This window comes from Papaver somniferum, chromosome 1 (assembly GCF_003573695.1).
Source record: "Papaver somniferum cultivar HN1 chromosome 1, ASM357369v1, whole genome shotgun sequence".
Classification (NCBI taxonomy): Eukaryota; Viridiplantae; Streptophyta; class Magnoliopsida; order Ranunculales; family Papaveraceae; genus Papaver; species Papaver somniferum.
Window position 1 is genome coordinate 23421406 of NC_039358.1, and position 12673 is coordinate 23434078.

The 12673-nt window shown below is 40.0% G+C and overlaps 1 protein-coding gene across 1 annotated transcript; it reads right to left on the reverse strand.

Moving 5' to 3' along the window:
- Positions 1-6990: 6990 nt before the first annotated feature.
- LOC113326643 (ER lumen protein-retaining receptor A-like) lies at positions 6991-11861 on the reverse strand. Its single transcript, XM_026574341.1, has 6 exons — positions 11701-11861; positions 11340-11605; positions 10203-10318; positions 7664-7737; positions 7504-7567; positions 6991-7414 (listed from the first exon to the last, which is right to left on the reverse strand). The coding sequence occupies exons 1-6, from the start codon at positions 11789-11791 to the stop codon at positions 7378-7380; spliced, it is 648 nt and encodes a 215-aa protein (XP_026430126.1). The 5' UTR covers positions 11792-11861; the 3' UTR covers positions 6991-7377.
- Positions 11862-12673: the final 812 nt, after the last annotated feature.

Below are 12673 nucleotides of genomic sequence, written 5' to 3' on the forward strand. Positions count from 1 at the left end.
CATGCCGCTATGATTCCCTGCGTCACCATAATGGATGTCGTTTAGAATTCGATGCCCCTCTTTCCTGGATAAGCAACGTAATAACGGACCGAGGAAAGATTTCTTGTACAGGACCCCATCCCGAAGATCATATCTTCCTACTTTGGAGAGTATTTTCCTAGATTGTTTATGATCCACGGGTAAGGTTCCATCCTTGAGAAATGCATGGATCATCATTCTCCAATCATCTTCATTGTTGAAATCTTCGTCTTGATTTGCTCTTGACAGGATATCTTCTTCGTCAAAATCGTCACGGATGTCTTCTCCCACCTGATCTTCGATATTTTCTTCCACTGTATCTTGATTTGTAGCGAAGGAAAATTGTGATGCAATCGAAGGCTCGTATACCCTTGTTATTTTGATAGCTTCGATAATCTTGTCCTTCAGCATGGATGATATATATGTTAGGGCATCCGCGTGCCTGAGATCCCTTCTGCATAAGTGCCGGAACTTGATGTTCGGAATTTGTGATGCCAATGTTTGGACCAAGTCCATGTAAGCTGAGAGGGTGTCGTCGTACACATTGTATTCGAGCCATATTTGTCGTATGACAAGCTGCGAATCACTTTTCAGTCTTACATCAGTTACCCCCATCTCTATTATCAAGCGGAGGGCCTGTACGACTGCCTCGTATTCGACGATGTTGTTAGTATGCTCTTTGAATTCTAACCTGAGTGCCTGTACGATCCTTTCTCCAGTTGGGGTGGTGATGACAATGCCTATTCCTCCCCTTCCTTATTTTTGGAACCATCAACGAAGACTTCCCATTGTCTTTGACTCGCGGGTTCGAGGACATCAACTGGATCCTTGCTTTCTCGTCGGCTTCTGGTATTCCCCTAATCTCTTCATCGTTGTCCAGGGGGAGGTCTGCTAAGAAATCCGCCAAACTTGGGATTTTTGGGAATGTTGAATTTCATGAATGATGTTGAATTGGTCCAGGTGGGTGTTCCACTTGGCTATTCTACCTACTTTTCCCGCGCTTTTGAGGACTGCTTCCAGTGGTGCTTTGCATGGGACGCGGATGAAGTGAGTTAGGAAATAGGTTCTCAGCTTTTGAGTAGCCCATACTAATGCCAGGATGAGTTGTTCGATCTTCGTGTAATTCCTTTCCGCAGAATTGAGGGTCTTGCTGACATAATAGATAGGTTGTTCTATCTTCGTATTGGTTTTGACCAACACTGCGCTAACTGCGTCTTCTGTCGCTGCTATGTACAATGCCAAAACCTCATCAGGATCAGGCTTCTGCAGGATTGGAATTGAAGCCAGGTATTCCTTGATTCTTTGGAAGGCTTCTTCGCATTCTGCGGTCCATTCAAACTTACTCCCTTTTTTGAGAATATTGAAAAAATGTTTGCATTTGTCCGAGGATCGGGCAATAAATCTGCCCAAGGCTGCTAAGGACCCATTGAGCTTTTGCACTTCTTTTAAATTCTTCGGAGATGGCATTTCCACTATGGCCTGAATCTTCGCGGGGTCTACCTCAATACCCCTTTTTGTTACCAGATATCCGAGGAATTTCCCTGAGGTGACACCGAAGGTGCATTTTTCTGGATTTACTTTCATGTGATGTTTCCTCATTGCTTCGAAAATATCTCTCAGGTCCTGGTGGTGATCTTTGCGCAGCCTACTTTTGACGAGCATGTCATCAACGTAGACTTCTAGGGTACTACCAATCCATGGCCTGAAGATAGCATCGACCATTCTTGGTAGTTCCCCTGCGTTTCGAAGTCCAAAGGGCATTCTAGTGTAGCAATAAAGGCCATGCGGGGTGTAGAATGTTGTGTGTAGTTGATCTTCTTCTGCCAGGGCTACTTGGTTGTAACCAGAATATCCGTCCATGAATGACAGCTCTTCGTACCCTTCCACTGCTTCAACCAGTTGATCTATGCTCGGTAGGGGATAGCTGTCTTTTGGACATGCCTTGTTGAGGTTAGTAAAGTCGATGCATATCCTAACCCCTCCATTTTTCTTAGGAACGACGACCATGTTGGAGATCCATGTAGGGTATTTGACTTCCTTGATGAAGCCTGCTTCTAGTAGTTTCCGAAGTTCTTTTTCTACTGCCTTATGATACTCTGGTGCAACTTTTCTTATTTTCTGCCTGAAAGGTGGCGTGCCTGGTTTGATGCGCAGCTCGTGTTGGATTATTTTTGGATCAATCCCGGCATGTCTCCTAACTTCCAGGCGAATACATCCGCGTATTCTTTAAGTAATTTGGTTAAGGAATCTTCTATTTTTTCGTCCATTATGGTCCCTACTTTGATCATCTTCGGGTTTTCTTCCGTTCCTATGTTGATTTCTTTTACGGGCTCCACTGGTGTGAACACCGGCTTCGGGTCCCCAAGGACTGGGACGTTCTTTAATTGCTATTTGGTATGTTTCTGTCCTTCGTTGGCTGCTGAAGTACTTGCCTCTGTGTTAAGGACATTATCATCTTTTGTCAAGCCCTTCCCTGCGGTTTCCTTGAGGAACAGGTCTATGGCCTTTTCTTTCGCAGCTTCTTTATTTTTGATCCTTCGGGTTTTTCGCTGCTCTTCCTGTTCGTTGTTGATACGATCCTGAGTGGCCTGGCACTCTTTTGCAGAGACCCGATCTCCCTTGATTTCCATTACTCCCTCGGGTGTAGGGAACCTGAGATATTGGTAGTAAGTTGCTGCCACTCCCTTGAGTTTATGTACCCACTTTCGTCCAATAATGGCGTTATAGGGGGATGGGGCGTCTACCACGCTGAATCGTGTTTCTACTTTCATGGGCCCGGCGTTCACCTGCAACACGATGTCTCCCAATGGCTTTGTGGGCGCTCCGTTGAACCCGTAGATGGTGTAATAAGAGGTCATCAGCTGTTCATCATGGAGCTTCATCCGTTTGAAGGCGTCGTAGAATAGAACGTTCACTCTTCCCCCGTCGATGAGGATCTTTTTGAGGTTACATCCGGCCACTGGTAGTGTGAGGACCAAGGGATCGTTATGGTCTTCCATATCTTCTTCGATATCTTCAGTATCGAAGATGATAGGTGCGTCCATCCACTCTTCGTGCTCGTCCACCTCTACGCCATCAATCTTATATAAATTAGTGGTCTTCGAATTGCTTTCGTAGCCTCTTTCCTATCTGCGCTGTAAGTGAGGGCCCTGCGGCTTCGGAACACGAGATGGTGTTGATTGTGCGGTTTCCCTCTGGAAGTTGGACTTGCTTGGTTCGTTTGGATCTGTCCTCGGTGATTCCTTTCGTATGTATTGCTTGAGTTCGCCAGCATCAATCAATTTTTGGATCATTATTTTGAGGTTTTTGCATTTCTCGGTCTGGTGTCCATTGAAGCAATGATACTCACAGTAATCTTTAGACTTCTCGGTCTTGGGGGCTGTTTTCCCTTAGACCACGCCACTCCAAATTTTCCCTTCCTTTGATCTCTCGCAAGATCCGAGCGTAGCTAGCATTGAGCTTCGTGTAAACCTGATCTTCGAATTTTCGATCGTCTTTTCGTCGTTCATCTCTTCGTTCCTTCCTATCTTCGTGCGGTCGTTCCACTGAGCTATTTCTTTTGGCCCCGCTGGTTTGTTCTGCGGAATTGGTACGGTGAGACCTCTGCGTTTGTGCCCTCGGGTTCTCACGCTGGATTTCTTCAAGACGAGCATACTTATGAATAATTATTCGAAGATCTCCTTCTGTCTTAGGTACGCTTCCGTGGATCTCAACAAATAGTGGACTCATTCGGTCTAATCCCCACTTGTAGCAGTTGATGCTTACTACGGGATCCACACTCCCTATGGCTTGGCTGATCTTGTGCCATCTGTTGGTGTATTCCCTCGTGTTCTCCTTGTAACCAATTGCCAGAGAAAAAAGTTTATCCATTCCGGTGTTGACAACTTTGTTGTACATGTAGGTTCTCAAGAATTTCTCTGCGAGTTGATCGTAGGAGTTGATGGAATCAGGTGGCAGGTTTTCAAACCAAGACAAAGCCGATCCCTTCAGACTTGATGGGAAATACCTACAGAGGACGACGTCGTTTTGACTCCATCGGTCTAAGATACGATTATAATACCGGATATGTGCCGCGGGATCACTGGATCCGTCATAGCATTCAAAAGTTGGGACATGGCACTTCAACGGAATGGGGGTATTTTCCAGGCGATGAGTTAGGGGCGTGGAGTTAGCTTCTTTCATCACCTATTCAAGCCTTCCTCCGCCTTGTCTGGCTTTTAACTGCCTGATCTCAGCCAGCATCTCATCACGCAGCTCTTCCATTGCGCGATAATGTCCCTCGTTCTCATGCTCAGCTGAGCGTTTCTTTCTTCGAACTACACTGTCATAATAGTCTAAGTCTTCGGAGGCATATTCCGGATCGGATGCACTGCTTCCCCTAGCGGCGTTTGCTAGGATGATTCTTTGGTCTCGATTAGGCTCTGGTGCTTTAGAATTTGCTTCGTCTAGTTGTTGGCTAGTCTTCGTGCTTTGGGCAACCACATCTTTCAAGTCTTGGTTCTCCCTGGCCAGAAGAGCTACGGCATCTGCGTAGACCTGCTGGCTCTTTTTCAATTCTCCGATCTCTACCATCAGTCGGTGGGACTGGTTTGATCCCTGATTGGGAGTTCCTGCTTGTACCCCTACGGCCATAGTTCTCCCTTCGTCTACTGTGTGTATTAAGGGTGGTAGAGGATCAGCTTCAATTGTTGGTATCTCCAAGTTTGGTCCCCCCGGTTGAGCTTCCACCCGCGGTACTAAAACCACTGGTATGGTTTGATTCTGACCGTTGGTTGACGGCATTCCGAAGACTGGTGGATGTGCGGGCTGATGTGTCATAGATTCTGCCACCCATTTTCTTTGTTGATGGATTTGGTTTGAAACCAAAGTCTTGTTAGCTTCTGTAGCCTGGAGGGCCGCAACAGTTGCGTTGTTCTTTGTGGCTGCTGCTTTGAGAGCCGCGGATGCAATGGAGTTAGTGTTCATAGGTGAGGTGATTTCCGCAGCATCCTGCCTCTGGGTAGCTGTTTTAGCTTTGTCTCCTTTCTGCTTGCTTCGGGTCATGACCGGGGTAATCCTCGGTGTCTCCTTTGATGAGGCTTTGGTTTTTCCTGCCTCTAGTATCTTTTTCATTTTTAGTCCTTTTCTGCAAAGGGGAATAAATAAAGAGAACCAAAGATATCCACGAGGATTGGGTTAGTGCCATTCGTATCCGCAAAATTTGTGGAATAAAAGGAAATGAGCTGCCCAAGGGCCTTAATAAAAGAGAAACATAAAGACTCCATCGGTCTAGTTTTCGCAATACAAATCCTCTAATAAACAATCATGGACCTTGTTTTCAAACTACTTTTGAAAAGGAAAACTCTTGAAAAGGTAGATCCGTAGCGAGAACTCATGAATCTGGATTATTAAGTCTTAGTTTTAAAAGAAAAACGCCTCACGTGCAAATCTGTGATAGATAGCCGTGGATTTGTCTGCTTTGAAATGGTGTTTGTGAAAATGAAGACCATGAACCCAGAATAAAAAAGGTTTTGAAAGCACGCTGAACCCAGAATAGGGCACAACCATAATGCGCGTTTAAGGTGAAATCACAGGATAAGATAAATCTTTTACCGGGACAAAGTCCCTGTTTCTAGCGCCAGATTGTGAACACATAAATCACGAAGCCATCCACGTGTTCACAAACAATATTCGCATACATTCTAATTCTAAAATTGTGCGTCGTATGTGTAAAGAGGATGATTATATCGATTCATCGACTCAAAGCCTTCAAGCTTGTCATTGTCTAGTCGAATATTATCATAAATAATGTTCGTATAAAGGAATAAGCAGAGAATCAAGTATAAATGTAAAGCACATGAAATTCAACGCTGAATGTAAAGTGCTGAAATGTAAATAAGACAAAGATTTACGTGGTTCGGCACTAAGGCCTACATCCACGGGGATGGTGTTTCACTATGTATTGAATGATTACAAAGATAGTCGAATGACTTTAGAGTATACATAGGTCTGCGGAAGTAGGGGGATTACTTACTCTTCCTATTTCTCTCTCTTATATTCTCCTATAATTGCTCTGGATTGGTCGACCCCTTCTCTCTTAGTGGAGAGGGGTATTTATAGGGTTGGAGCGTGGGTCCTACTTCTGAGGTGCCGTTGTAATCTTATGTTCTTGTGTTTTGTGCCCATTACGCAAAGGTCTTCGGCATATGCTGCGGCCTGAGCTTGAATACGAAAGGTTATCCTCGCCTCTTCCACGAGCTGATTGACACGTGTATATCTCTTTGGTATTTAATGCGGGTAGATGGATGTCTGCTCGTGTTAGACAAGTGTCTCTTTGTCTGGTCACATCTGTGTCAGTCAAACTTCCTCTCAACCGTTGATCCGGGATCTTCCTCGGGATCGAGTGTATTCACACCCAAGGAGTATTATCTGGTGCTCCTCTAAGCCATCATACCTTTGTGATCCTCTGTCCCTGACCGTCAGATCTGCTGACCGGTGGCATCTTCTGATGAGATGCTTGTTATCATGTTTTGATATCTCGTTTTACATGCCTTCCACGTGTCTCTTTCTATACACGTGGTGGATGATGAAAGGCGTACATACATAAACCAATAGGAATTCACTTGCCTTCCCATTTTTGACTTGTCAAGCAAAATTATTATTAATAATAAGGCTTAAAACCTTTCCGAGTACTTGTTCAAAACCTCTGTTGATTTCAAAAAACCCTATAAAATAAGCCGTCGCCCTAGATAAGGGATGTTATTGTTCACGAGAGAAGCCGCCCTAGGTAAGGGTGTTATTGTTTGCGAGATTTTGGGTGGACAAATGTACATACATCTCTTCATATAACAGTCAGGGAAGAGATCCAAAAATGGGATTTTACAGCATTCAATGAGTTTCGCCAATTTCACGTTCAGGAAGATGAGCATTTCAGCACAATGACTAATTTTACTAAAAACTTGTCTAGTTCAGATCCATGGCAAATGTGCCGTATTATGCTAAACAGAAAAGGAAAAACTCTCCCATCAAAAACGAAAAGGAAAAATTCTCCATCTTTGGTGTTCCCAATTAACATATGAAATTTCCAACTAAAGGGAAACTTTGTAATACCTCCGAACTCTTTATAGTACTAAGTTTGATATTTTACATATGGGCTCGAGGAAGACATGCATACAACCCTACACTATTACTTCCCAAATGATACATGTATAACAAAAATGAAACTGAATCCCCTCATGAGATGGATAGACTTTACTTTGAAAGTATTCCTGAAAACAGCTATGAAAGAAAAGTGAGTCAGCTTGAGATATTGCAGTAGTTAGAAGGCGCATGACGTTGTCAGCTCTGACATTTTCTGAAGTTCCAGATGTCGCCATTTCCTCATGCTGGCAGTTGAAGCTTTGCGTTGTTTTTCCAGCTGCATGACAGTAAAATGATGTTATTCGACATTTGACTCCAAATTTAATGCACAATTTTGGAGTTCACATCAACTCTGGAGTACTTCACCTTATAAAGTAATAATAGAAGAAGTCGCCATAGAGAGCTGTCTGGACAAGACCCGAGATGCAAGCTTCAACAACAAACGCAAAAGAGTGTTGGTAAATATCCAGGATAACATTAATATAAAAGTATCAATTAACTATTTTAATTCGTTGCAAGAGCTTACATATCCATCGTCCGAAATGCTTCTCTGTGAAATAGCGATAGATCCAGTTCAGGATATACAGTGCACGATAAGCTCTATAAACATGACAAACAACATTAGTTAGCAATGAATTTTGGTGTTAAATAGAGAGATTTTAATAAAAAAGCAGATTTTTTTTCCCAGCAGCCACAAGTGATCTTGTATTTATAGTTTTGCGTTACTACGAAAACACAGCTATCTATTAAAGAACGCCTAACAATGATAATGTACCGAGCAGATTAGATATACCAGAGTACTACGTGAAGTTAATCTTAAACTCGAAACAAGATTATCACATGTCAAGCGAAGAAACAAACGGAAACAAGTTTTCAGATCTTTAGTATGCTTAAGCCACTACAACAAATATCTAAGTTCAAAAAACATAAAGAGGCTTTCTGATAATTACTATTCGACCAATTTTGATTGTTAACCTTATGGATACCCCACAATGTATTAGTAAAAGAGGCTTTCCAAACCCTAAACTTGGATGCCCAATGGCTAAATGGTCCTAACTTTTAAGAGAAACCTCAGATAGATGACATTTGCAATCAGCTCAAGATAAGGTTGTGTCACCGGATACTACATGATATGATTACAGTACTAAGAAGTCTAAGATAGAAGAAAATAGGGAGCACTACACTATAATGTTAACAAAACAAACTTTCAGCTTGGTGCTTCAAATATTACACAGACTTCTAGCATACATTTACGAAATAACTTTTATCTAAGTTCAATCTATGTTCTCACAGATAAGAAGGCACAAGACTTATGATTCATTAATGTCACATACAAGAATGAGATATAGTAGTACACTAATGAGTAACAAAACCGTACTGTCACACACTTCCAATGTTATCAAAATTAATACATAACTTTATATTCTGAAAACAAATTCAAGCACAAGTCTTTCAAAGTTTATAAAACTACAACATTGAGGAAAAAAAATACTACATGACATGGTGATTTATCAAAATTAGTACATAACTTTATATTCCGAGAACAAATTCAAGCACAAGTCTTTCAAAATTATATAAAACTACAACATTGAGAAAAAAAAATACTACATGACATGGTGATTTAGAGAAGGGTAGGAATAGGTTTTTATGCTTTCACCCAAACATTATTGATCCGTTTTTAGGTATAGGCCCATTAGAATACCCTATTCCTAGGTCCAAAACCACTGAATTACTCTCCAAGTAATTCTAGAAGAAAAGTTCTATTCTTAGAAGGAACAGTAGACTTTTTATTTCTAGAAGGTTACAAAAATAGGAGGGTCTTTCCTAATCTGTGTATTACTAGTTTTAGCGTAGGCTTAAACCTATAAATAGGCACCTAGAGTGCTTGTAGAGGATACGGCAGAAAGCTAGAGGAATACGAACAGAAAACAAACCAAGAGGAAAAAGCAATACCTAGGGCAGAAAATAAACCTAAAGGTAAACGTTGTAAATTCTTACTCTAAAGCAATAAAATCAGAACATTCTATTGCAAAATACTTGTGTTTTTATTCTTTTGGTAGCTACTTCTATATCTATATCGTATCAGGGTCAAAAACTGATCAATTATGATCCAATCTGTTATTTCGTACTCTTGTGATACTAGTACAGAGACAAGTTGTCAAGTTTATAGACATACGAGAAACGATATTTTAGTTGCGCATATATCTTATCTGTCCAGACATGACAAGGGCACAGGCGTGAAACCTAGAGTGTGAAGGAATCTATTTTCAGGTATCCAGACAATGTAGGATGAGATATACCCAGATCCTATTCTCACTATGAGTGTATAAAACCAGTTGAGGTAATTGGGCTAAAAAATGGTTTAACCAAAGTCAATCCACTGCAGCCTGCAGGTGCAGGGGTACTGTTTTGGCAACATCCTTTGTTATTTCTCTTCACCTGAAGCTGGAAGTCTGATTACTCATCAGAGCTTAAAGCAGAGTTTTTTAAAACATTAAGTAACATTAATTGGGCTAAAAAATGGTTTAACCAAAGTCAATCCACTGCAGCCTGCAGGTGCAGGGGTACTGTTTTGGCAACATCCTTTATTATTTCTCTTCACCTGAAGCTGGAAGTCTGATTACTCATCAGAGCTTAAAGCAGAGTTTTTTAAAACATTAAGTAACATTAATTGGGCTAAAAAATGGTTTAACCAAAGTCAATCCACTGCAGCCTGCAGGTGCAGGGGTACTGTTTTGGCAACATCCTTTATTATTTCTCTTCACCTGAAGCTGGAAGTCTGATTACTCATCAGAGCTTAAAGCAGAGTTTTTTAAAACATTAAGTAGCATTTCATCAACATGTCAAATGGCATAACCATGTCAGCCACGTTCGAAGTAAAACAAAACTTAACCTAGTAACTTTTGACATTTTCAAATCTATGCTAAAAAGTGAAATGTAAAATCTGTAGAAGCATTCCATAAGGGATGGCACCTGAGGACTCAAGATGGACTATTCAGTATTCACTCTGTAAATAGTCTCAAGCTAGTGCAAAGTGAACTGAAGTGAAGGGGAAAACACCATACCCGAGAAAGAAAACATATTGCCCGGTTAAATTATCCACATTTCCGCTTCTCTGTAGCAATACTAATTGTGGAAGAATCGCAACTGCTTCCAAGTACAAGGAAAATGCCCAAAATATCTGCAGCAGAATAGAGTCAAACATGAACCATATATAGAAGATCATATAGATTATTGATAAAAACAGTATATCGAGATAGCCTAAAAGGACGAATTCTAGGGTATTCATGAACTACCTGCACCTGTGAATTGAAGGCTTAAAGAAACAAAAAAGAAACTATCAAAACCGAAATAAATCCTTCTTTCTGTTCCTAAAAGGTAAAGTATCCTTAAGCAAGACACACAACAATCTATAAATACAGGAAAATAAAGACAAATGATATCCACAACCAGCTTGACATAAGCTTCCTTACTTTAAGAATGGCGTGTGATATTGGGTGTCATGCCTCCTCACTCTTAGAGCATCCAGTCAAATAGCAAGGTCAAACAATAGGACCACTAATATGCAACGGGCAAACAACTGGCTGTATTGTCTTTATGTCAGATTTTAACTAACAACCTCCATGTTATTAAGTCGGAGAAACTCCAACTGCTTCATTGGTGTTGCCACAATCTTTACTTAAGAGTTTTAGAACTTCAAAGAAAAACAGGAAATGTACTTCCAATAGACAACGTGACAAACATCAACAAAAAAGAAAATCACAACTTGTCCAAGTGCCTCATTTACATGTGAATATGAAGATAACATGTATTTGCCCTCGAATCATTCAAAATATTCTTTCCATTACCAAACACTAACCATAAACTATCTGGAATTTCTACATCAACCAAATTCTGGGTGTTTGACTACAAATGCAAGCACATAATCTAGACCATACAATGAATTGAACCCTGAAACGTTTCAGACATGTTTTAACTATCTGGAGGTCGGTCAGACATTCTAATTCCTCAGATGTTTACCAAAACCAACGATTTTATCATCCTTATAAACAAAAATTTATAAGGATCAACACCACAAAAAATAACTATCCTTATAAATAAAAATTTATATATATGCAATAATGCCAAGTACTTCAGCTCATTCCCAACAATCAAGATGATCAGTTAACTACACAAAAGAATAAGAAATAAAAATTTATTACCTCTTGAAATGTAAACTTCTCATGAACTAAAAGTGCACCCAATAAGCATCCAGCAATCAAGAAATAATGTCGAAAAGTATCAAGTTCTTTATCATAAGAACGTCTCACCATAGGATGCATACGCATGCACCAAACAATAGATAAAGAACTCATTATGAATACAATCTTCATCACAGTATTATACACTGATATAAAATCAGTAAATAGATCCAAATATCGAGCCAAAAATACGAGCGCGTATAGCTCTTGTGTCTTCAGTGAAATCCCTAAAAAACACCCAAAAATTAAATGAAATATTAAACCCTAATTTTCAAACTCAATCAAAATGAGAAACCATTAATAAGAAATTTGTTATAGTTACCTGAACAAGATTTAGTAGCATAGATTTTGAGAAGAAGAACTAAAACACTAATCAAATGAGTCATATCACCTGCAAATCTGAAGATATTCATGGCTGTTTCAGTTTGTTTTTTTTTCGATTTTTTTTTTCTGTGCCCTAGGAATTATTCCTAAACAGTTTTCTTTCAGAAATAAAATGAACTTAATGGCGTATTATTTATGCTTCTCTCCTTGTAAATGAGGGGGAAATTAGCTGACGTGGCAGTTAACAACGGCTATTGCTTACACGACGTAAAGGGAAAGTAAACGTATGGGGAGAAGTATAATGTGTTACAGCAGGCGCTAAGTCTCCGTGTACCAAATTTTGGAAGGAAGGTTATTTGTCGTGCAATGTAAATGTTATTTTGAAAGGAAGGTTATTTGTCGTCCTATGTAAATTTTTTTTATTTTTTGATGGAAAGAGGGTTTCAAAAAATCCTAAATTTATTTATTTGATTACCTCATTCAAATTGAGGTTTGGATTGTTACATAAAAGAAGTGGTATATAGACATACCCTCCTGTTTCATCATTATATACTGCAGATTGATACAAACAATTTACAATGTGAATATTTTGATCTACATGAAACCCAATAACATGAAAAAGACTAATCATAATAATGGTAGATTGATTGATCTTCAACCATGTAAAAATTTCTTCCTCTTTAAGATAAAATACTTTACAGAAGAAGTAGTTTATGCTAATCTTCGTAATCACGATCCACTTTAATAGCCAATGATGTTCTTTGTAGGAATATTGATCATCGTCACGTCGGAACTCATCGTCTTCAAAGATATGCTTCAATCTCTCATCGGATTTCAACAAAAGAGCCCAAAGGCCGTAACAAAACGCAGTAATGGCGATTAGAATTGGAATTATTTTAAGGCATGGAATAGCCATGGTATATACCATATCAGAAAACTAAAAAGAAATTCTAAAACCTAAATCACAATGT

Bases quoted from the DNA above. Each gene is read 5' to 3' on its own strand.
- LOC113326643 (XM_026574341.1), bottom strand. From the start codon at position 11,791: ATGAATATCTTCAGATTTGCAGGTGATATGACTCATTTGATTAGTGTT. The intron at 10,319-11,339 runs GTAATAAATTTT...ATTCTGCTGCAG, and splicing joins AGAAGTTTACATTTCAAGAG to ATATTTTGGGCATTTTCCTT. The intron at 7,738-10,202 runs GTATGGTGTTTT...TCATGTTTATAG, and splicing joins CAATATGTTTTCTTTCTCGG to AGCTTATCGTGCACTGTATA.